Source organism: Bos javanicus, chromosome X (assembly GCF_032452875.1).
Source record: "Bos javanicus breed banteng chromosome X, ARS-OSU_banteng_1.0, whole genome shotgun sequence".
Lineage (NCBI taxonomy): Eukaryota > Metazoa > Chordata > Mammalia > Artiodactyla > Bovidae > Bos > Bos javanicus.
In genome coordinates this window covers 79,647,660-79,674,152 of record NC_083897.1, presented here as the reverse complement: position 1 = coordinate 79,674,152, position 26,493 = coordinate 79,647,660, and the positions used below count along the sequence as shown (strand labels likewise).

Here is a 26,493-nt window from a genome sequence, read left to right as displayed (position 1 = left end):
TGTCAGCAAGTCGAGGGCAGAGACAAGAAGAAACAAATGCCTGGCTCTGGACCAGGTCCTGTTCCCGGCTCTTGATTTGACTTTCCTCACTTATCATGGAGGATGGCACTAAGAACAGAGTGCTCTTGATTCCTCCCCAGCTTCCAGGCTGCATGAATTGAGGCTGAGTAGGTGGGAGGAGTTGGGGGCTGAAGAACCCCCAGGTCCTTAGTTCTCCCATAGTCTGGAGCAGGGACAGGGTTTCCAGCCCACACTGTCTGCTCCCAAGGTCAATCTCAAGACTGGTCCATCTCCTCTTGCTTCAGACTCCTGTATATCCCTAGGCTCCATAAATATTTGTGTCATGGCATTATGAATAAATGAGTACGTGTTCTTGTGTTCTTTATTTCTTCCGCAAGTGTTGTAGAAGAAGGAAAGAGCTGGAAAGGGGGAAGAATCTCTGAAAAAATGGGTCAGCGGGCTGCAGGGCTGGAGGGGGAGAGTGTCCCTTTAGCCCCAGCTCCAATTCAGAATAGGAGTTGTTGCCTTGGTGGCGGTAATGTTTGCGAGTGTGTGTGTGAGTCGAGGTGGGGAAGAAGCAACCCCTAAACGCGAGAAAACCATTTTTGCTTGGGTTTGTTTAGGCCGGGCAAGTGTTTTCTCAATGCCGCCCACCTTCTCTTGCAAGGTGATTGATTTAATCATTTAAATGTTCTATGGGGAGAGGAAGGATAAAACAAAACTCCCTAAATCTATGTCAGATTCCCTTGGTCCACATGGAACCCCTTCCCTGTCTTCCTCTTCATACACATCCAGTTGATCCAGAGGCTGAGAACCCACACTCCTTCCCGCCAACACCAAGCCTCCCGCTCCCGCCCCCTCCCACCGCCCACTGCCCCGCAGCCCCGCAGCAGCCACAGGGGGAACCAAAGAGACAGAAGCCTTCCCAGCTGCCCGGACCACAGACGCCAACACCCCCCGCCCCCCACCACACGCCGCCCGCCGGCACCCCGCACGCTAACCCACGACCGAGCGGCGGCGGCAGCAGCGGGCTCTGGGCTGCAGGCTGCGGTGACTCGCACCGGTGCGCTCCTGGCAGCGCTAGCCATCCCAGGTGACTGGGACTCGCTAGATCGGCTGGCCCGGGGTCCTCCGCCCCAGCTCGCGCCCCCGGCCCGGGTTCTGGCGCCCACCTGCCTTCTTGCCCTCTCCCGCCTCTCACCTTCCCCCCCACCCACCCCCCAGGCTCGCGTGAAGGGAGGTCGCGGCAGCGGCCCGGCGGCACCGGCGACCGTGGCGACAGCGGCGACAGTGGCGGCGGCGGTGGCGGCGGCGGCAGCGGCGGAGGCTGCGGCGGCGACCGTGGCAGAGGCGGTGGCGGAGGCCTCCGTGGCGGAGACGGAAGCAGAGGTGGAGGCCGAGGCCTCAGTAGAGGAGGCAGTGGCGGAGGCCACCCTGGGGGAGGCGGTGGCAGCCCTGGCGGAGGAGGAGGCGGAGGCTGCACTGGCCGCAGCGGCCGTGGCGGTGGCGGAGGCCAGCGAGGCCGAAGCCGCCGCCGCCGCAGCAGAGGCTGCGGCGCCCGCCGTGGGGGAGGCTGATGCGGATTCCATTGCGGAGGTGGAGGCGGCGGTAGCGGCGGCGGTAGCCGCCGCCGCGGATGCAGATGCGGAAACGGGCGGGGGCTCCGAGGGGAACCCGGACTTTCCTATGGCCTCGCTGTACGTGGGCGACCTGCACCCTGAGGTGACGGAGGCAATGCTGTATGAGAAGTTCAGCCCGGCCGGGCCCATCCTCTCCATCCGCCTTTGCAGGGACAAGATCACCCGCCGCTCGTTGGGCTATGCGTATGTCAACTACCAGCAACCGGTGGACGCCAAGCGGGCCCTGGAGACCCTGAACTTTGATGTCATCAAGGGCAGGCCGGTGCGCATCATGTGGTCCCAGCGGGACCCCTCGCTCCGCAAGAGCGGAGTGGGCAACGTCTTCATCAAGAACCTGGGCAAGACCATCGACAACAAGGCTCTGTACAACATCTTCTCGGCGTTCGGCAACATCCTGTCCTGCAAAGTGGCCTGCGACGAAAAGGGGCCCAAGGGCTATGGGTTCGTGCACTTCCAGAAGCAGGAGTCCGCCGAGCGGGCCATAGATGCGATGAATGGCATGTTCCTGAACTACCGCAAAATTTTCGTTGGGAGATTCAAGTCGCATAAAGAACGAGAGGCCGAAAGGGGAGCCTGGGCCAGGCAGTCCACCAGTGCTGACGTCAAGGATTTTGAGGAAGACACCGATGAGGAGGCCACCTTCCGATGAAAACATCCCAGGAGCGAGCCAGCCAGCAGAGCCAAACCTTGGCTCCCACCCGGTTTACAACCCCCCCACCCATCCCATTCCCCCCAACCCACCAGCAGTGTATTGTATTGGGAGTGCAGGTCTCTCTCTCACCCCTTCCTTCCTCCTTCCTTCCTGTTTCTCTCTCTCTCTCTCTCTTTCTCTCTCTCTCTCTCTCTCTCGACTTCCCCTTCTCTCCCCGCCCCTCCCTCCACACCCACCTTGGGTGTTGTGAATAATATGCTAATCTGTGCCACTTGATAGTTAAAGGCTGCCTCTTCTCCTTGTGGTTTGGTTTAAAAAGCACTTTCTCTCTTTGTTTATTGCACAGGTGATGCAATGTCATGGTAGAAACATCAGGAAGGAGAAAGAAATCAGATGAGGGAAAACCAAGAGAGTAATTGCTCCCCATGACCCTACTACCTGGAGACAACCACTTTTACCATTTTGGTGTGCTGTTTTCAAGGCTCTCTTATCTCCTTCTCTCTCTCTCACCCTTCTTCACCTCCACCCCACCTTCCCTTTTAACACAGTGTTATAGAATGGTTCTTGTATGTGGTGTTTCTTAACCTGCTTTTTCAAAAACTAAAACCAAACAAACGTCAACCCATTGAACTTCTTTCCATGTTATTCAACAGGCTTGAGAAAGGTCATCTTCAGTGCCTGCAGTGTATCTATGGACCCTAACATTTCTGTACTCATCGCCACATTGTTGGACATTCAGGTGGTGCCTAGTTCTTTCTCTGTGTTTAAACCCAGCACTGTGTATACTCTGATGAGTGAATTCTTCCTTGTCAAGCCAAATCTTTGCTAGCGTACAGGATGTTCTTAATTGTGGACTTGCAGGATCCACATGTGGACATTTTAAAGACTGTTCCTGTGTGTTGCCCAATGGCCCCTTCATAAGCATTGTACCAATTTGCATTCATGCCAGCCACCTCAACTAGTAAAAACAGTATGCCCATTTCCCCTGCATAGTCTCCTGGTCACTGTAATTGGTGTGTGTGTGGGGGGAGGGGGGGCTGTGTGTGCGCGTGCACGCTGCATGCGTGTGCGTGTGTCTTGGCCAGCTTGATGGGCTGCAAATGGTATTTTTCTGTCCTTAGTTGTTTTGCTGAATTTAAATACTGTTTATCACCTCGTTCCCCTGAGCCCACTTCCTGCCCCTTTCCCCATCCTCAGAAAAATAACCCAACTTCATTGTATGAAAAAAAAATTCACAAAGCAGACAAGTCAACCGAAGAAAATTAATGTCACAAGTAATCAATCTTAATGATCACCCATACCTCCCTGAATCATTCGTCTACACCTGCCCAGTATTTTTCATGTGATATATATGTGAATTGTAATGTATATACTGTTTCATTATCTGCTTTTTCACAATAAATATATGATATAGATAGATATAGATGTATAGATAGATATTATTGAACTTCTTTTCATGTCATTAAATATTCTTCTAAAATAGTTTCCGTGGCTGTTTAGTATTCCAGGGAATGGGCTAGATAGAGGAACAGATAGGTGTATACATCTGTATCCATATGTAGATATAGATATGGGCATATTTGTTTTCACTAGTTCGTCATCATTGAACATCTGGATGGCTTCTTTGTTTTTTGTTTTCTTATTCAAATCTAAGTTGCTTAGAGCATAGTGCACAAAACTTGGTTACATTTTAGATTTTTTTCCTGAACAAACATTGCCAAAAGAAGAATTGAAGTGTTCAAGTTTTGAAATATTTTTTGGGGGGTCATTATTAAGTGGCTATTCACAAATATAGTTATCAATTTACCCTCATCAGGTACAACATTGTGAGAGGACCTGGACAATCTGGACAATTTTCTGGACTTGCTGTTGCAATCATTTCTGTACTCTTCCAATATTTTACCAGGGTAGCTGTAGTTTTTTTTTTTTTTTTAAACATTTATTTTTATACAGATAATACAGCATCATTTTTTAGATTCTGTATATATGTGTTAATATATAGTATTTGTTTTCCTTTTTCTGACTTACTTAACTCTGTATAACAGGCTCTAGGTTCATACACCTCACTTCAACTGACTCAAATTCGTTCCTTTTTATGGCTGAGTAATAGTCCATTGTATATATGTACCACAACTTCTTTATCCATTCATCTGTTGACGGACATCTAGGTTGCTTCCATGTCCTGCATACTATAAATAGTGCTGCAATGAACATCAGAGTACATGTGTTTTTTGAATTACAGTATTCTCAGAGTGGTGGCTCAGTAGTGGGACTGCTGGTTTATGTGGTATTTTTATTCTTAGTTTTTTAAGGAATCTCCATAGTGGTTATATCAATTTACATTCCCACCAGCAGTGCAAGAGGGTTTCCTTTTCTCCACATCCTCTCCAGCATTTATTGTTTGTAGAGTTTTTGATAATGGCCACTGATGAACCTATTTGCAGGGCAGGAATAGGGACACATATGTGGACACAGGAGTGTCAGGGGAGGGTGTGATGAATTGGGAGCGTAGTACTGACATATATACACTACCATGTGTAAAATAGACAGTTAGTGGGAAGTTGCTGTATAATAGAGGGAACTTAGCTTGGTACTCTGTGACAACCTAGAGGGGTGGGATGGGGAGTGGGAGGAAGGCTCTAGAGGGAGGGGATATATGTATACTTATGACTGATTCATGCTGTTGTACAGCAGAAACTAACATGATATTGTAAAGAATTATCTTCCATTTAAAAATAAATTTTAAAAAAGAATACAAAATTATTAATAATTCTAAGTTGATAACAGAAGTCACTTGGGTCATCTGGGAGCAAACTTTGTGACTTCGGGTTAAATTCTCTCTCTCATTGAGTATTCAATGAATGCACTGGTTGAGGTTTAAGCCCAAATATGTTATATTAAATAATTTATATATGAGCATGCTGCTGCTGCTAAGTTGCTTCAGTCATGTCCGACTCTGTGCGACCCCATAGACCGCAGCCCACCAGGCCCCGCCGTCCCTGAGGTTTAAGCCCAAATATGTTATATTAAATAATTTATATATGAGCATGCTGCTGCTGCTAAGTTGCTTCAGTCATGTCCGACTCTGTGCGACCCCATAGACCGCAGCCCACCAGGCCCCGCCGTCCCTGGGATTCTCCAGGCAAGAACATTGGAGTGGGTTGCCATTTCCTCCTCCAATGCATGAAAGTGAAAAGTGAAAGTGAAGTCGCTCAGTCGTGTCTGACTCTTAGCGACCCCATGGACTGCAGCCTACCAGGCTCCTCCGTCCATGTGATTTTCCAGGCAAGAGTATTGGAGTGGGGTGCCATTGCCTTCTCTGCATAATCATATTTTAATATTTGAGTCTCACTAAATCTCTGCTTTCTGAGAGATTAACAAGCAGATAGATTTTAACAGTGTCCATGTCTTGCGTTCCCAGCACTTTTCATGAACCTAGTGCCTAAAAGATCCTCAATAATTGTTGGCTGAGTCAAAAAATAAAACATAATAGAAGCCTTGTTTCATTGATAAGAAAAAGTAAAAATCACTCCTAATTCTACCGCTTGACACAAAAACTTTGAAGCACGTGAAACATGTACATAAATAGTACCTTCAAAATGTAATATGTATTGTTTCACTATGGGATAATTTCACTATAATTGGTCTTTCATATTATATTTCCAAATTATTCAATATTCTCTAATTTTGTTTTCAGTTTATATTTTATATTATAAATGAGCTATAATTTCTTAAGCTTAGTCCCTTCATTATGCTTATATTTTCTCTGGGGTTTCCCCAGATAGTTTAACTCTACAGGGAACACATTTGTAGCTGAATATTTGCTGACATGTGGAGATATTTAATTGACTTATGTAACTTGTTCATGGATTGGAAGAATTAATATTGTTACAATGGTCAAAGAAATCTACAGATTTAATGCAGTTCATATGAAAATACCCATAATATTTTTTACAGAAATAAACAATCCTAAAATTTATGTGTGGCCCAAAAAACCTGAATAGCCAAAGCAATCTCGATAAAAAAGAACTAAGCTGAAACGATAACTTTCCTGGCCTCAGACTAGAATACAAAGCTATGGTAATCAAAACAACATGGTACCAGTACAAAAACAGACTCATCTATTGATGGAGCAGAAAAGTCAGAAATAAACTCATGAATATATAATCAGTTAATCTACAACAAAGGAAGTAAGAACATACAATGAGGAAAAGACAGTTCTTCAATAAGAGGTGCTGGTAAAACTGAACAGGTACAAGTAAAAGAATAAATTGGGACTCTTTTTCATAGGAGAAAGAGCTTCCCTAATGGTTCAATGGTAAAGAATCCACCTGCCAATGCAGGAAATGTAGGAGACGTGGGCTCAACCCTTGGGTTGGGAAGATCCCCTGGAGAAGGGATTGGCAACCCACTCCAGTTATTCTTGCCTGAAAAATCATATGGGTAGAGGAGCCTGGTGGGCTACAGTCTAAAAGGTTGCACAGAGTCAGACATGACTGAGGGCACAAGCACATGCACATGCACACACACACACACACACACACACTCATGTCATATACAAAAATGCATTCAAAATGGATTGAAGCCCTAAATTTCAATAAACCATGAAACTCCTAGAAGAGGACATTGGCAGAACAATCTTTGACATGTCATAGAAATATCCCTTTGATATGTCTCCTAAGGCAAAGGAAACGAAAACATTTTTAAAAGAACCTAATTAAACTTAAAAGCTTCTGAACAGCAAACGAGACCATTGACAAAATGAAGACAAACTATGTAATGGGAGAAAAGTATTTACAAATGGTATGAACAATGGTGTTAATTTCCAAACTATATGAACAGCTCATATAACTCAATATTAAACAAAACAATTTATAAAGCACAGAAGGCCTAAATACACATTTTTCCAAAGAAGATATATAGATGGCTAACAAGCATATGAAAAGATGTTCAACATCATTAATCATCAGAGAAATGCAAATCAAAACCACAATAAGATAGCCACCCTAAACTCACATATCTCAGAATGGCCATCATCAAAAAGACCACAAATAACAAATGTTCTGAGGATGTGAGGAAAGGGAATCCTGTACAGCATTGGCAGGAATGTACATTGGTGCAAAAACTATGAAAATCAGTATGCAGATTCCTAAGAAAAATAGAACTACCATATGATCCAGCAATATATCTATTCCTGGATATATATTCAAAGAAAACAAAAACACAAATTCAAGAAAAGATACATGTACTCCAATGCTCATAGTAATGTTATTTACAATAGTCAAGATATGGTAGCAACCCAAGATTCCACCAACAAATGAATGGATAAAGAAAATGTAGTATATTTACTGTAATATTACTCAGCCACAAAAAGAATAACAATTTGCCATTTGCAACAATATAGATGGACATGTAGTGAAATATGTGAGACAGAGAAAAACAATTCTTGGTTATTGCTTATGTGTAAAATCTAAAAATAAAACAAAAGAATGAACATAATAGCAACAACAAAAGGAAACACACTCACAGATATAAAGAACATCATCTGAGCCTTCAGCTAGTATCAGTCTTCTTGCAATAGTAACATTATAAGTCCCTGATCACATATCACCCATAATCAATATAATAAAAATGAAAACGTTTGAAATATTGTAAGAATCACAAAAATGTGACAGAGATATGAAGTGAGCAAATGTTCTTGGAAAAATAGTGTTGGTAGACTTGCTCAGTACAGGGTTGCTACAAAATCTTCAATTAAAAAAACCATTTAAAAAAAAAATTGAAGTATTATGTATTTCCCTTCTTTGTCTCTTGTTGTAGCCTTTGTTTTAAAGTCTATTTTGTCTGATATGAGTATTGTTACCCCTGATTTCTTGACATTCCCATTTACATGAAATATCTTTTCCCATCCCTTCGTTTTCAATCATGTCTTTAGGCCTGAAGTGAGTCTTTTGTAGGTAGCATATTGAAAGGTCTTGTTTTTTAATCATCAGCCACTTTATGTCTTTTGGTCAGAGCATTTAGTCCATTGACATTTAAAGCAATTGTTGATAGGCATGTACTTATTAGGGCTTCCCTGATAGCTCAGTCGGTAAAGAATCAGCCTGCCAATTCAGGAGACTGGGGTTTGATCCCTCATTTGGGAATATCCCCTGGAGAAGGAAATGGCAACTCACTCATGTATTCTTGCCTGGAGAATCCCATGGACAAAGGAGCCTGGAGGGCTACAGTCAATGGGGTTGCAAGAGTTGGACACAACTTAGCTGCTAAACCACCAACCAAGTGTACTTATTACCATTTTATTACTTTTTTCCAGTTGTTTTTACAGTTTTCTGTTTATTTTCTTCTTTTTGTCTCTTCTATTGTAGCTTGATGATTTTCTTTAGTAGTATTATGTTTGGATTTCTTTCTTTTTGGTTTTTATAGTTCTCTTATTTGTTTTTGATTTGTGATTATCATAGGGTTCATATATGTTGACCTATAATTATACCTACTTGTTTTAAACTAGCAGTCATTTAAGTTCAAATATATTCTGAAAGATCTACATTTTCTCCTCTCCCCCACACTCTGTGGTTTTAAAGTCATATTTTATATTATCCCTTAACTGTTCCTTGTAGTTTTACTTGCTTTTACTTTTTTGTCTTTTAATCTACACACTCTCTCATTTAAGTAATCTTTAAGCCTTACTGTATATCTGCCTTTCCTAGTGCAATTTTCTTTTTCCTATAGATTCTTATTTTTTTCCATTTAGAGAAGATCCTTCAACATTTCTTTTAAGGTAAGCTTTGCTGTAGAAGACTCTTGAGAGTCCCTTGGACTATAGGGAGATCAAATTAGTCAATCCTAAAGGAAATTAACCCTTAATATTCATTGGAAGGACTGTTGATGAAGCTTAAGCTCAAATACTTTGGCCATCTAATGCAAAAAGCTGACTCATTGGAAAAGACCCTGATGTTGGGAAAGACTGAAGGCGAAGGGAGAAGGGGGCAGCAGCAGAAGAGATGGTTAGGTAGCATCACTGACTCAATGGACATGAATTTGAGCAAATTCCAGGAGATAGTGGAGGACAGAAGAACCTGGCCTGCTATAGTCCATGGGGTCACAAAGAGTCACCCACAACTTAGCGACTGACCAAAAACAAATATTGATGAATTCTTTTAGTTTTTGCTTTTCTGAGAAGTTCTTTATCTCTTCTTGTATTCTAAATTATAATCTTGCTAGGTAGAGTATTCTAGGTTTCAGGTTTTCCCATTTAGCACTTTTTATATATCATTCTACTCCATTCTTGCCTGCAAAGTTTCTGCAGAGAAATTAGCTGATAGCTTTATGGGGGTTCCCTTATATATAACTTTTGGTATTTCCCTTGCTGCTTTTCAAACTATCTATCTCTAACTTTTGCCATTTTAATTATTATGTATCTTGATGTGGGTTTTTTTTGGGGGGCTCATCTTGTATGAGACCTTTTGTGCTTCAAGTACCTAGATATCTATTTCCTTCTTCAGGTTTGGGAAATTTTCAGTTATAATTTCTTCAAATACATTCTTGTCCCCTTCTCTTTCTTCGTCTTCTAGAACCCCTATAATGTGAATTCTGCTATATTTAATGTTAATTTAGTTATTTTAAAATATGTTTTTATTTCTGCTGTTCTGATTAGGTGATTCTCAACATTCTATCTTCTATGTTGCTTAGTCTGCTATTTATTTCTATTAGAGTCATTTTAAAAAATGTCAGATATGAAATTATCTATTTTTGGTTGGGTCTTTTTAATATTTTCTAGTTCCTTGTTAAAGTGACTTGTGTTTATATTAATATTAATTCTTTGCCCTAATTCAGTTAAAATTTTTATCATCAATGTTCTTTATCAGGTAAATTGTTTATCTCTGTTTCATTATTTTTTTCAGGGTTTTTCTCTTGCTCTTTCAATTGAGAGTAGTTCCTCTGCCTTTTCATTTTACTGAACTTTATCTGCCTCTATGAATTTAGGTGAAACACTTACCTATTGTGGTCTTGAGCAGATGTTCTTATATGAGAATGTCCCTATACTGACTATGTGTGCCCAATGCCTTTGGTGGGTGATTTGAAGTGGATGTTACTTTTCAGTGAGAACAGTTCCACATGTACATGCATTTTTAATGTGTTTATGGGTGGAAGGAGGTGAACTTCCATCCTCCTATTGCTCCATTTGGTTTCTCGTCAAATACACAATATCTTTGAAGCAATAAAATGACATGCAATAAAACAAGATATACCTGTAAATCCAAAGACAAAATTAGTTTCTCAGAGACACCTACATTCCCTTGTTTATTTCAGCATCATTCTCAATAACCCAAACAGAACATAACCAATGTCTGTCAATGGATGAATAGATTAAGAATATGTGATACACACATACACACAAACAATGGAATATTTTTGAACCATAAAAGAAAGAAATCCTGACATTTGAAACAACATTGATGAATCTGAAGGACACTAGGCTAAATGAAATAAGCCAAGCAGGGAAAGACAAATATGTATGATCTCACTTTTATGTGGAATCCTTTTTTTAAAAAAAGGACAAGCTAATTGAAACAAAGTAGAATGGTAGTGAATGAGGAGTGGGACTTGGGAGAAATGGGGAAATATTGGCTAAAGGGTACAAAATTTCACTTATAATGTGAATATGTTCTGGGGATATAATGTACAGCACAGTGAATATAGTTAATAATATTTTATTGTACGTTTGAAATTTTCTCAAAGAGTAGATCTTAATCATTTTTTGGCATACAAAAAGGGTACTTACGTAAGGTAATGGATGAGTTAATTAATTAGGTTGTGGTAATTTCACTATGTATATTAAACTTTACATGTTTACTATTTTATTTGTCAGTTATACCTCAATGGTCATGTAGTCAAGGCTATGGTTTTTCCAGTAGTCAGGTATGGATGTGAGAGTTGGACCATAAAGAAAGCTGAGCACCGAAGAATCGATGCTTTTGAACCATGGTGTTGGAGAAGACTCTTGAGAGTCCCTTGGACTGCAAGGAGATCCAACCAGTCCATCCTAAAGGAGATCAGTCCTGAATATTCATTGGAAGGACTGATACTGAAGCTGAAATTCCAATATTTTAGCCACCTAATGCAAAGAGCTGACTCATTTGAAAAGACCCTGATGCTGGGAAAGATTGAAGGCAGGAGGAGAAGGGGATGACAGAGGATGAGATGGTTGGATGGGATCACTGACTCAATGGACATGAGTTTGAACAAGCTCTGGGAGTTGGTGATGGACAGGGAGGCCTGGCGTGCTGCAGTTGATGGTATCACAAAGAGTCAGACATGACTGAGCGACTGCACTGAACTGAACTGAATGCTAGGAAAATACAAATACAAATAAAATAAAAATTTTAAACTTTTCGTCTGTGAAGGTCACTATTAAGAGAATGGAAAGGCAAGCCAGAATCTAGGAGAAAATACTTGCAAAACACATGTCTGGTAAGAGATTTGTATCCAAAATATTCAAAGAACTTGTGAAATGGAACAATAAGAAAGCAAATATTCCAACTTAAAAATGGACAAAATATTTGAACAGAAACCTCATCTAATGTACACAGATAACCATAAGCACCTGGAGAAGGAGATGGTAGCCCATTCCAGTATTCTTGCTGGGAAAATCCCATGGACAGAGGAGACTGGCAGGCTGCAGTCTGTGGGGTTATCGGACACAACTGAGCACACACAGCAGCAAAAAAGCGCATGAGAAGATATTTGGCATCACAGGGCATTCAGTTCAGTTCAGTTCAGTTGCTCAGTCGTGTCCGACTCTTTGCGACCCCATGAATCACAGCACGCCAGGCCTCCCTGTCCATCACCAACTCCCGGAGTTCACTCAGACTCACGTCCATCGAGTCAGTGATGCCATCCAGCCATCTCATCCTCTGATCTCCTTCAGAATGGACTGGTTGGACGTCCTTGCAGTCCAAGGGACTCTCAAACGTCTTCTCCAACACTACAGTTCAAAAGCATCAATTCTTCGGTGCTCAGCTTTCTTCACAGTTCAACTCTTGCATCCATACGTGACCACTGGAAAAACCATAGCCTTGACTAGATGGGCCTTTGTTGGCAAAGTAATGTCTCTGCTTTTCAAAAATGCTATCTAGGTTGGTCATAACTTTTCTTCCAAGGAGTAAGCAACTTTTAATTTCATGGCTGCAATCACCATCTTCAGTAATTTTGGGGCCCCCCAAAATAAAGTCTGACACTGTTTCCACTGTTTCCCCATCTATTTGCCATGAAGTGATGGGACCAGATGCCATGATCTTAGTTTTCTGAATGTTGAGCTTTAAGCCAACTTTTTCACTCTCCTCTTTCACCTTCATCAAGAGGCTTTTGAGTTCCTCTTCACTTTCTGCCATAAGGGTGGTGTCATCTGCATATCTGAGGTCATTAGGGAATTGCAAATTGAAACATAATACCAAATAGTGACAGTGATGAAGAGAAACAGATGCTGCCATCATAGCTGCTGGTAATACAAAATGTAACAGCCACTTTGCAAGAATATTTGGCAGTTTTGTACAAAACTAAATATAGGGAGAAAAATCAATAACCTCAGATATGCAGATGACACCACCCTTATGCCAGAAAGTGAAGAGGAACTAAAGAGCCTTTTGATGAAAGTGAAAGAAGAGAGTGAAAAAGTTGGCTTAAAACTCAGCATTCAAAAAACTAAGATCATGGCATCCGGTCCCATCACTTCATGGTAAATAGATGGGGAAGCAATGGACAAAGTGACAGACTGTGTTCTTGGGCTCCAAAATCACTGTGGATGGTGACTGCTGCAGCCATGAAATTAAAAGACGCTTGCTCCTTGGAAGAAAAGCTATGACAAACCTAGAAAGCATATTAAAAAGCAGAGACATTACTTTACCAACAAAGATCCGTATAGTCAAAGCTATGGTGTTTCCAGTAGTCATGTATGGATGTGAGAGTTGGACTATAAAGAAAGCTAAGCACCGAAGAATTGATGCTTTTGAACTGTGGTGTTGGAGAAGATTCTTGAGAGTCCCTTGGACTGCAAGGAGATTGAACCAGTCAATCCTAAAGGAAATCAGTCCTGAATATTCATTGGAAGGACTGAAGTTGAAGCTGAAGCTCCAATACTGTGGCCACATGATGGGAAGAACTGACTCATTGGAAAAAACCCTGATGCTGAGAAAGATTTAAGGAAGGAGGAGAAGGGGACGACAGAGGATAGATGGTTGGATGGCATCACCAACTTAATGGACATGAGTTTGAGCAAGCTCTGGGAGTTGGTGATGGACAGGGAAGCCTAGCATGCTGCAGTCCAGGGAGTCACAAAGAGTCAGACATGATTGAGTGACTGAACTGAACTGAAACATAAGCTTAGTATACAATCCAGAAACCGTGTTCCTAATTATTTACACGAATGAGTTGAAAACCTGTCAACACAAAACCTTGTATGTGAATTTGTGTAGTGGCATTATTCATAATTTCCAAAATCTAGTAACAACCAAGATATCATTCAATAGGTAAATGGATAAACTTTCATACCATGCATGGAATGTTTTTCAGTGTGAAAAAGAAATGAGCTAATATACCAGTAAAACACATGGAAGATACTTAAATGAATTAAGTATAAAATCAACCAGTCTAAAAAGCCTACATACTATAATATTTCAAAAGTATGACATTCCAGAAAAAGCTGAACAGTAGAGACACTGCTTGCCAGAACTTCTATGGGAGGGAGTGAGGAATGGATAAGTAAAGTACAGAATATTTTTGGTGAAAATATTCCCTATGAGACTTTAATGATGGATACATAATGCAATGCATATGCCAAAACCAATAGAACATCACAACAAAATTAACAAACTGATCTTTGTTAATGCTAATATGTCAGTATTGGTTCAACAAGGTAATAAAGAAAACTTCTGTGTATAGAAAGACCAGATTTTATGGGAATGCTCTGTTTTATCTGTTAAAATTTTCTGTAAATCTACAACAGTTCTACTACATACACCCTATTAATTTTTTAATTAATTTTAAAAAATCAAGGCTGCTAAGAACATAAGGCAATCTTCATCTTAAAGAATATTAATTTGGTATACATTGTCAGAAGAATTCATAGGTTAAAATATCTTGAAGCTATTTTAAGCTATGAAATATGGATTCTGCTGATTCCACATTTGAGCTGAATAAATAAATTGCTGTTATATTTGCATTTTAAGTTGACATTGTAAAATATCAAGATAAATGGCAAAATATATTCTAAGTAAAGAAAAATTAAAATATTAACATTAGAAACAGTTGCTGTTTACCTTAACATCTTGATGATTTTTTATTACAATGTTCAGTTGTAATCTTTTATTATTTTAGTAATATATACTGCTATCAACACCAAGAGACTCATTTCCCTAAACAAATAACATCACTTAGTACTAAAATTGTTTTTAAAAATTATAAATTGGATTGTCTTAAAATGATAGCTTGTTTTACTTGCTTTTAATTTTTTTATTTTACATATTACACTAGAAATAAAAGACCATTTAAAAATTCAGAAATACAGCAAAAAAAGAACACTCACTAATGATTCCATAAGAGATATTCACAATTAATTTCTTTTGCATAACTGTGTTTTCATATGAATAAATATACCTGTTTTAGCAACTATAGGATAAAAAGGTAGATACTTTTATTGTTTTTTTTTTAAATTTTATTTTATTTTTAAACTTTACAAATTGTATTAGTTTTGCCAAATATCAAAATGAATCCGCCACAGGTATACATATGTTCCCCATCCTGAACCCTCCTCCCGCCCCATACCATCCCTCTGGGTCGTCCCAGTGCACTAGCCCCAAGCATCCAGTATCGTGCATTGAACCTGGACTGGTGACTCGTTTCATACATGATATTATACATGTTTCAATGCCATTCTCCCAAATCTTCCCACCCTCTCCCTCTGCAACAGAGTCCATAAGACTGTTCTATACATCAGTGTCTCTTTTGCTGTCTCGTACACAGGGTTATTGTTAGCATCTTTCTAAATTCCATATATATGCGTTATTATACTGTATTGGTGTTTTTCTTTCTGGCTTACTTCACTCTGTATAATAGGCTCCAGTTTCATCCACCTCATTAGAACTGATTCAAATGTATTCTTTTTAATGGCGAAGTAGTACTCCATTGTGTATATGTACCACAGCTTTCTTATCCATTCATCTGCTGATGGACATCTAGGTTGCTTCCATGTCCTGGCTATTATAAACAGTGCTACAATGGGATTGCTGGATCATAAGGCAGTTCTATTTCCAGTTTTTTAAGAAATCTCCACACTGTTCTCCATAGTGGCTGTACTAGTTTGCATTCCCACCAACAGTGTAAGAGGGTTCCCTTTTCTCCACACCCTCTCCAGCATTTATTGCTTGTAGACTTTTGGATTGCAGCCATTCTGACTGGTGTGAAATGGTACCTCATAGAGGTTTTGATTTGCATTTCTCTGATAATGAATGATGTTGAGCATCTTTTCATGTGTTTGTTAGCCATCTGTATGTCTTCTTTGGAGAAATGTCTATTTAGTTCTTTGGCCCATTTTTTGATTGGGTCGTTTATTTTTCTGGAGTTGAGCTGTAGGAGTTGCTTGTATATTTTTGAGATTAGTTGTTTGTCAGTTGCTTCATTTGCTATCATTTTCTCCCATTCTGAAGGCTGCCTTTTCACCTTGCTGATAGTTTCCTTTGATGTGCAGAAGCTTTAAAGTTTAATTAGGTCCCATTTGTTTATTTTTGCTTTTATTTCCAATATTCTGGGAGGTGGGTCATAGAGGATCCTGCTGTGATGTATGTCAGAGAGTGTTTTGCCTATGTTCTCCTCTAGGAGTCTTATAGTTTCTGGTCTTATGTTGAGATCTTTAATCCATTTTGAGTTTATTTTTGTGTATGGTGTTAGAAAGTGTTCTAGTTTCATTCTTTTACAAGTGGTTGACCAGATTTCCCAGCACCACTTGTTAAAGGGATTGTCTTTAATCCATTGTATATTCTTGCCTCCTTTGTCAAAGATAAGGTGTCCATATGTGCGTGGATTTATCTCTGGGCTTTCTATTTTGTTCCATTGATCTATATTTCTGTCTTTGTGCCAGTACCATACTGTCTTGATAACTGTGGCTTTGTAGTAGAGCCTGAAGTCAGGCAGGTTGATTCCTCCAGTTCCATTTTTCTTTCTCAAGATAGCTTTGGCTATTCGAGGTTTTTTGTATTTTTTGTATTTCCATACAAATTGTGAAATTATTTGTTCTACTTTTATTGTTTTTTCTTTTTCTTTTTTGATATCTTAAAGAAATTTCTCATATATCTGTTTCCACCACTCATTGGGATACTGGACAAGTGCTTTCTGAAACATAACCTTTTCTATCTGTAAAATTAAACAATAGTGTATTGTGTATGAAAGGGTCATTATAAGGATCAAGAGTATACAAAATATCATAGGAAAAAAATTTTGATAGGCTTTTTTAAAAATAATGTTACCAGGTATGTTTTTGCCAAATTTATATGTAATTTGTATTGTACTAGTTGATCAGTGAGAAAGTCATCATGACAAATTAAACACATGGAATTTTTAAAAAAATTAAGAAGCTTGTTTATTTATTCTTTCATCTCTATTAGATTAAGCTTCTTGTATTTTGATGCTTTGCTATTTGAAGTATTACACATTTTACGTCTTCTTAATGAACCATAGTCCTTTGTCTTTAGTAATTTTCTTAGCTCTAAAAGTCCATATTTTGATATCAATATAAGTGCTGCTTTTTGAAAATTAATATTTACATGGTATACATTTTGTTACTCTTTTACTTTTTTTTTTTCTGGTTCACTTTTTTTTCATTTAAATTTTTTTTTTTTGTTTTTGTTTTTTGAGCAGAGCTGGAGGAGTCAATCATCCTGACTTTAGACTATACTACAAAGATATAGTCATTAAGACAATATGGGAAAAGTACCTCATGTTGGGAAAGATTGAGGGCAGAAGAAGGGAGCATCAGAGGATGAGATGGCTGGATGGCTTCACCAATGCAATGGGCATAAAATTGGGCAAACTTTGGGAGATGGTGAGGGACAGGGAGGCCTGGTGTGTTGTAGTTCATGGGGTTGCAAAGTGGATGACTGAACAACACATAGACTTACCTGGTGGCTCACATGATAAAGAATCTGCCTTCAGTGCAGGAAACCTGGGTTCTATCCCTGGGTTGGGAAGATCCTCTGAAGAAGGAAATGGCAGCCCACTCCAGTATTCCTGCTTAGAAAATCCCATGGACAGAGGAGTCTGGAAGACTATAGTCCATGTGGTCACAAAGAGTCAGACCTGACTGAGTGACACACACACACACACGCACACACACACACACACACACACACACACACATGGCTTTCCTGGTGGCTCAGATGGTAAAGAATCTGCCTTTAATGCAAGATACCCAGGTTTGATTCCTGGGTTAGGACCCTGGAGAAGGGAATGGCAACCCACTCTAGTATTTTTGCTTGGAGAATCCCACAGACAGAGGAGCCTGACAGGCTACCATGGGGTCTCAAAGAGTCAGACATGACTAAAGCAACTTAGCATGTATGCAAATTGGAACAAGACCAGTAAAATTATCTCCGTTTGCGGATAACATTATTCTACAAATATTTGCCTGTTAAATTGGCAAACCTAAGAATGATAGTAACTAGTGTAGACATAATAATCACGATGGTGTGATCACTCACCTAGAGCCAGATATCCTGGAATGTGAGGTCAAGTGGGCCTTGGAAAGCATCACTATGAACAAAGCTAGTGGAGGTGAAGGAATTCCAGGTGAGCTATTTCAAATCCTGAAAGATGATGCTGTGAAACTGCTGCACTCAATATGCCAGCAAACTTGGAAAACTCAGCAGTGGCTACAGGACTGGAAAAGGTCAGTTTTCATTCCAATCCCAAAGAAAGGCAATGCCAAAGAATGCTCAAACTTCCGCACAATTGTACTCATCTCACACGCTAGTAAAGTAATGCTCAAAATTCTCCAAGCCAGGCTTCAGCAATACATGAACCATGAACTTCCAGATGTTCAAGCTGGTTTTAGAAAAGGCAGAGGAACCAGAGACTAAATTGCCAACATCCTCTGGATCATGGAAAAAGCAAGAGAGTTCCAGAAAAACATCTATTTCTGCTTTATTGACTATGCCAAAGCCTTTGACTGTGTGGATCACAATAAACTGTGGAAAATTCCGAAAGAGATGGGAATACCAGACCACCTGACCTGCCTCTTGAGAAACCTATATGTAGGTCAGGAAGCAACAGTTAGAACTGGACATGGAACAGCAGACTGGTTCCAAATAGGAAAAGGAGCTTGTCAAGGCTGTATATTGTCACCCTGCTTATTTAACTTATATGCAGAGTACATCATGAGAAATGCTGGACTGGAAGAAGCACAAGCTGGAATCAAGATTGCCTGGAGAAATATCAATAACCTCAGGTATGCAGATGACACCACTCTTATGGAAGAAAGTGAAGAGGAACTAAAAAGCCTCTTGATGAAGGTGAAAGAGGAGAGTGAAAAAGTTGGCTTAAAACTCAACATTCAGAAAACCAAGATCATGGCATCTGGTCCCATCACTTCATGGGAAATAGATGGGGAAACAGTGGAAACAGTGTCAGACTTTATTTTTCTGAGCTCCAAAATCACTGCAGATGGTGACTGCAGCCATGAAATTAAAAGACGCTTACTCCTTGGAAGAAAAGTTATGATCAACCTAGATAGCCTATTGAAAAGCAAGGGCATTACTTTGCCAACAAAGGTCCATCTAGTCAAGGCTATGGTTTTTCCTGTGGTCATGTATGGATGTGAGAGTTGGACTGTGAAGAAGGCTGAGCACTGAAGAATTGATGCTTTTGAACTGTGGTGTTGGAGAAGGCTCTTGAGAGTCACTTGGACTGCAAGGAGATCCAACCAGTCCATTCTGAAGGAGATCAGCCCTGGGATTTCTTTGGAAGGAATGGTGCTAAAGCTGAAACTCCAGTACTTTGGCCACCTCATGCGAAGAGTTGACTCATTGGAAAAGACTCTGATGCTGGGAGGGATTGGGGGCAGGACGAGAAGGGGACAACAGAGGATGAGATGGCTGGATGGCATCACTGACTCGATGGACATGAGTCTGAGTGAACTCCGGGAGTTGGTGATGGACAGGGAGGCCTGGCGTGCTGTGATTCATGGGGTCACAAAGAGTCAGACACGACTGAGTGACTGAACTGGACTGAACTGAATGTCATACATTATTTAAAAAGATAAATCAGCAAAGCTTTCTTGAAGGGCTTCAAGGCAAAATTTTCATTAATTGCATATCTTTGGATTTGGCAATATTATTCACGGAACTTGTTCTAAATAAATAATTTGAACAAAACTCCAACCTACTTTAAAAAATTGAGTTATAGTTTATTTACAATGTTTTGTTGGTTTCTGTTATATAGCAAAGTGATTCAGATATATCTTTTTCCATTTTGTTTTCCATTACGGTTTATTAGAAGATACTGAATATAGTTCCTTGTGCTATACAGTAGAACTTACAGTTTATCTATTTTATATATAGTACTGTGTATCTATTCATTCCAAGCTCTTAAGTCGCCCCTCCCCTTCACCCCTTTCCCTGTAAGTTGTTTTCTATGTCTGTGTAAACTCCAACTTCTTTAATTCCTCTTTTCTAAAAAAAAAAAAATTGTTCTGGTATAAAATATTATAAAATAAAATATTACCTAAGCTAAGAGTTGAAAAAAAAGAAAAATGTTAGATGTAAACCCTAGTTTAACTGTAATTATATGTGAATGGATTAAAAACTCCAGTTGAAAGGAAGATATGGGATGAGTAGGTAAAAAAAAAAATTGTACATCTAAGTAATCACTATAAGAAAAGCACTTTACAAAGACATAAATTGGATAAAATTAAGGAGATAAAAAGGATAAACCTATTTGCAAAGATACTATGCAATCAGTATCCGAAAGCTACTAGATGGCATGACAATAGGATCAGATAAAACAGACATTAAGACAAAAAATTTTACTAGAGGGAAAGACACATGTTCTATAAGGACAAAAAGGAAATCCATCACAAAGATAAAACAACTCTAAACATATGCACTTATCACTAGAGTGGCAAAATACACAAAGAAAAATCTAACAGAATATTTTTAATATTAAGAGTTGGAAACTTCAATATTCCAGTTTCAACAATGATAGAACCAGGAAGATTAAGAAAGTATTAAAAGATGTGAAAAAACTATACATAAACTAGACCTAACAACATTCATATAACACTACCCAAGAACACTAGAATGCATGTGTATCTCAAATATACATTAAATATTCTTTTTGATAGACTCATGTAATAAGCCATGAAGTAGGCTTCAATATATTTAGAAGGCTTGAAATCATATAAATTGTTTCTATTGATGAGCATGAAAGAGGAGAGTAAAAAGCTGGCTTAAAATTCAACATTCAAAAAACGAAGATCATGGCATTTGGTCTCTTTTGGTAAATAGATGGGGAAAAAGTGGAAACACTGACATATTTTATTTTCTTGAGCTCCAAAATCACTGTGGATCATGACAGCAGCCACAAAATTAAAAGATGCTTGTTCCTTGAAAGAAAAGCTATGATAAACCTAGACAGCATATCAAAAGAGAGACATCACTTTGCTGACAAAGGTCCATACAGTCAAAGCTATGGCTTTTCCAGTAGTCATGTATGGATGTGAGAGTTGGACCATAAAAAAGGTTGGGTGCTGAAGAATGAATGCTTTCAAATTGTGTACTGGAGAAGACTCTTGAAAGTCCCTTGAACAGCAAAGATAACAAACGAGTCAGTCCTGAATATTCATTGGAAGGACTGATGCTGAAGCTGAAGCTCCAGTACTTTGGTCACCTGATGCAAAGAACTGACTCAGAAAAGACCCTGTTGCTGGGAAAAATTAAGGGCAAGAGGAGAAGGGTGCAGCAGAGGATGAGACAGTTAGATAACATCTCTGACTCAATGGACATGAGTTTGAGCAAACTCCAGAAGATGGTGAAGGACAGAGAAGTCTGGCATGCTGCAGTTCCTGAGGTCACAGAGGGTTGGACAGGACTTAGCAACTGAAAAACAACAATAATGTCTTCAGTTTTCTGTTTTTAGTTACTAATGAAAAGTGTGTTGTCATTTTGATCATGTTTCCTAAGTTTATAATGTTTCTTTTATTTTTTTGAGGTAAAAATCACATATTAACCATTTTAAAGTATAAAATTGAGTGACATTCAATTCATTAACAGTGTTTTACAACCACATGAATGTTGTGATATTTTTCCATTTCTGAAAAAAAGTCCACCAATATTTTGATAAGAATTGTATTGACTCTGTAGATCTCTTTAAGAGTATTTCCATCTTAATAAGTCTTCAAATCCATAAATAAAGTTTTTTTTTTCATTTGTTTAGGACTTTAAAATTTTCTTTCAGCAATGTGTTGCAGTTTTCAGTGTATAAGTCTTATACTTCCTTACTTAAATTTATTGGTAAATATTTAGTTTTAATTCTGTTGTAAATGGAATTGTTTTCTTAATTTGTTCTCATATTATTTATTACTGATATATAGAATACAAATTATTTTTGTGTTGATTTTGTATCCTGAAATTTTCTGACTTTGTATATTAGCTCTAATAATTTTGGTGGATTACTTAGGACTTTCTATATGTAGAAAAATGTCATCAGCAAATGGAGATAATTTTATTGGTCCTGTTCCAATTTGCGTGTATGCTAAGTTGATTCAGTCGTTTTCAAGTCTTTGAGACCATATGGACCATGGCTCACCAGGCTCCTCTGTCATGGGATTTCTCCAGGCAAGAATACTGAAGTGGATTACAATGCCCTCCTCAGGGGATCTTCCTGACATAGGGATTGAACCTGCATCTCCTGAATTGGCAGTCAGGTTCTTTAACACTGAGCCACTAGGGAAGACCAGTATTAGCTGGTAGTTTTTCATAAATGTCCTTTATCATCATGAGGAATTTCCCTGTAGTTTTCATTTTGCTGAATGTTTGTCTTATCATGGAAGGGTGTTGCTGCTGCTGCTTAGTCACATCAGTCGTGTCTAACTTTATGTGATCCTATGGACTGTGTAGCCTGTGTAGCCCGCCAGGCTCCTCTGTCCATGGAATTCTCCAGGCAAGAGTACTGGAGTTAGTGGCCATGCCTTCCTCCAGGAAATCTTCCCAACCCAGGGATCAAACTCAGGTCTCCAACATTGCAGGCGGATTCTTTACCATCTGAACCACCAGAGAACAGCAGAGGGGTGTTAGATTCTGTCAAATTGAATGCTTTTTTCACATATATTGAAATGACCTTGTGGCTTTCCCCTTTAGTCTATTAATGATATATATTACAATGACTGATTTTCATATGTTGAGCCACTCTTGCATTCCTGGTATAAGTCTCACTTGAACACAGCATTATTTTAATATGTGTTTCATTTATTTCTTAGTAGTTTTTAAAAGAATATTTCACTATAATTAAGATAAAATATTTTATAATTTGGGTTTTTCTAGTGCTTTTTGGACTAACATTGATATCTGTGTAATGCTTGAACATTCCTTGGCATTGCCCTTCTTTGGGATTGGAATTAAAGCTGAACTTTTCCAGTCCTGTGGTCACAGCTGAGTTTTCCAAATTTGCTGGCATATTGAATGAAGCACTTTCATAGCATCATCTTTTAGGATTTGAAATAGCTCAGATGCAATTCCATCACCTCCACTAGCTTTGGTCATGGTGATGCTTACTAAGACCCACTTGACTTTGCACTCCAGGATGTCTGATCACACCATCATGGTTATCTGGGTCATGAAGATCTTTTTTGTACAGTTCTTCTGTGTATTCTTGACACCTCTTCTTAATATCTTGTGTTTCTGTTAGGTCCATATGGTTTCTGTCCTTCAATGTGCCCATCTTTGCACGAAATGTTCCCTTGGTATCTCTAATTTTCTTGAAGAGATCCCTAGTCTTTCCCATTCTATTGTTTTCCTCTATGTCTTTGCATTGATCACATGGGAAGACTTTCGTATCTTTCTTTGCTATTCTTTGGAACTCTGCATTCAGATTGATACATCTTTCCTTTTCTCCTCTGCCTTTCACTTCTCTTCTTTTCCCAGCTACTTGTAAGGCCTCCTCAGACAACAATTTGCCTTTTTGCATTCCTTTTCCTTTGGGATGGTTTTGATCACTGCCTCTTGTACAATGTCACAAACCTCCATCCATAGTTCTTCAGGCACTCTATCATATCTAATCCCTCGAATCTATTTGTCACTTCCACTGTATAAAAATAAGGGATTTGATTTAAGTCATACCTGAATGGTCTAGTGGTTTTCCCTACTTTCTTCAATATAAGTCTGAATTTGGTAATAAGGAGTTCATGATCTCTGCTCCAGTCAGCTCCTGGTCTTGTTTTTGCTGACTGTAGAGAGCTTCTTCATCTTCAGATGCAAAAAATATAGATCTGATTCAGTACCAATCTGATACTGAATTCAGAATCAATCTGATTTCAGTATTGACCATCTGGTTATGTCCATGTGTAGAGTCTTCTCTTGTGCTGTTGGAAGAGGGTGTTTGCTATGACCAGTGCATTCTCTTGGCAAAACTCAGTTAGCCTTTGCCTTGTTTCATTTTGTACTCCAAAGGCAAACTTGCCTGTTACTCCAGGTATCTCTTGACTTCATACTTTTGCATTCCAGTCCCCTGTGATAAAAAGGACATCTGTTTTTACATTAATTCTAGAACATTTTGTAGGTCATCATAGAACTGTTCAACTTCAGCTTCTCTGGCATTAATGGTTGGGGCATAGACTTGGATTACTGTGATATTGAATGGTTTGCCTTGGAAATGAACAGAACTCATTCTGTCATTTTGAGATTGCACCCAAGTACTGCATTTCAGACTCTTTTCTTGACTGTAAGGGCTACTCCATTTCTTCTAAGGGATTCTTGCTGACAGTAGTAGATAAAATGGTCATCTGAATTAAGTTTGCCCATTTTGGTCCATTTTAGTTCACAGATTGCTAAAATATTGATGTTCCCTCTTGCCATCTCCTTGTTTGACCACTTCCAACTTACCTTGATTCATGGACCTAACATTCCAGGTTCCTATGTGATATTGTTCTTTACAGCATCGGGCTTTACTTCCATCACCAGTCACATCCACAACTGGGTGATGTTTTCACTTTGGCACTGTCTCTTCATATTGCTAGACAGCATACTGGTCAAACCCAGACAGCATATTAAAAAGCAGAGACATTATTTTACCAACAAAGATCTGTATAGTCAAATCTATGGTTTTTACAGTAGTTATGTATGGATGTGAGAGTTGGACCATGAAGAAAGTTGAGTGTTGAAGAATTGATGCTTTTGAACTGTGGTGTTGGAGAAGACTCTTGAGAGTCCCTTCAACTGCCAGGAGATCAAATCAATCAACCCTAAAGGAAATCAGTCCTGAATATTCATTGGAAGGACTGATACTGAAGCTGAAGCGCCATTACTTTGGCCATCTTATACAAAGTACTGACTCATTGGAAAAGACAATGACGCTGGGAGATATGGAAGGCAGGAGGAGAACGGGATGACAGAGGATGAGATGGTTGGATGTCATCACCAATCGATGGATATGATTTTGAGCAAGCTCTGGGAATTGGTGATGGACAGGGAAGCCTAGCATTCTGCAGTCCATGGGGTAAAAAAGAGTTGGACATGACTGAGTGACTGAACTAAACTGAATGCTTTATCTTGCATAATAAGTTTTTGAAATGTTTAAGAAGAATTAGTGTTAATTTTTCTTTCAGTGATTGGTAGAATTCACTAGTGATTCTATCTGGCCCTAGGCTTTTCTCTGTTGGGCACTTTTGTATTATTGCTATCATTTCTTCGATTGTTATAGGCTTACTCAAATTCTTTTTTGTTTTAAGTCAGTTTGAGTAATTTGTATCTTTTGAAGAGTTTGAGCATTGCATCTACTTTATTTCCATAACATTGTTCCTAATATTTTCCTATATATTTTATTTATTGCATTTCCTTATGTTGTCTTTACTTTCAATTCTGATTTTATTTATCAATTTGCAGCTTCTTTGGTTTTACTTATTATGCCTTAAACCTATAAATTTTGTATCTCTTAAGCAACTTTTGCTTCTGGCACTTGACCTTAACTATGGTAAAAACACATAACATAAAATTAATTAATTATTAATTATTTTTAAGTATACAGTTTGTTAGTATTAAGTATACTCATAGTTTTCCTTTTTTATTGAATAATCCTTTTTATTTAATTTTAATTGGAGCATAGTTATTTACAATACTGTGTTAGTTTCAAATGTACAGCAAAGTGAATCAGTTATCCATATCTGCTCTTTTTTAGATTTTTTCCCATATATGCTATTACAGAGTATTGAGTAGTGTTCCCTATGCTATACAACAGGTCGTTATTTATTATCTCAGTACAGTTCAGTCACTCAGTCATGTCCAACTCTTTGTGACCCTATGGACTGAAGCACACCAGGCTTCCCTGTCCATCACCAACTCCCAGAGCTTGCTCAAGCTCATGTCCATTGAGTTGGTGATGCCATCCAACCATCTCATCCTCTATCATCCCCTTCTCCTCCGGCCTTCAATCTTTCCCAGCATAAGGGTCATTTCCAATGAGTCAGCTCTTCATGTCATGTGGCCAAAGTACCTGGAGGTTAAGCTTCAGCATCAGTCCTTCCAATGAATATTTAGGAGTGATTTCCTTTAGGATTGACTAGTTTGATCTTGCAGTCTAAGGGACTCTCAAGAGTCTTCTCCAACACCACAGTTCAAAAGCATCAATTCTTCAGCACTCAGATTTCTTTGTAGTCCAACTCTCACATCCATACATGACTACTGGAAATACCATAGCTTTGACCTGATTGACCTTTGTTGGTAAAGTAGTATCTCTGCTTTTTAATACACTGTCTTGGTTTGTCATAGCTTTTCTTCCAAGAATCAAACATCTTTTAATTTCATGGCTGCAGTCACCATCTACAGTGATTTTGGAGCCCAAGAAAATAAAGTCTGTCACTGTTTCCATTGTTTCCCCATTTATTTGCCATGAAGTGATGGGACAGGATGCCAGGATCTTTGTTTTTTGAATGTTGAGTTTTAAGCCAGC

General features: G+C 39.2%; 1 protein-coding gene across 1 annotated transcript; it reads left to right on the top strand.

Annotated features, from left to right (window-relative positions):
- The first annotated feature begins 934 nt into the window (after positions 1 to 934).
- On the top strand, positions 935 to 3,774 carry LOC133243162 (polyadenylate-binding protein 1-like 2). The gene has a single exon (XM_061409702.1). The coding sequence runs from the start codon at positions 1,687 to 1,689 to the stop codon at positions 2,287 to 2,289; it is 603 nt and encodes a 200-aa protein (XP_061265686.1). The 5' UTR covers positions 935 to 1,686; the 3' UTR covers positions 2,290 to 3,774.
- Positions 3,775 to 26,493: the final 22,719 nt, after the last annotated feature.

What these genes read in the sequence shown, in the direction of transcription:
- LOC133243162 (XM_061409702.1), top strand. Translation starts at nt 1,687, where the DNA reads ATGGCCTCGCTGTACGTGGGCGACCTGCACCCTGAGGTGACGGAGGCA.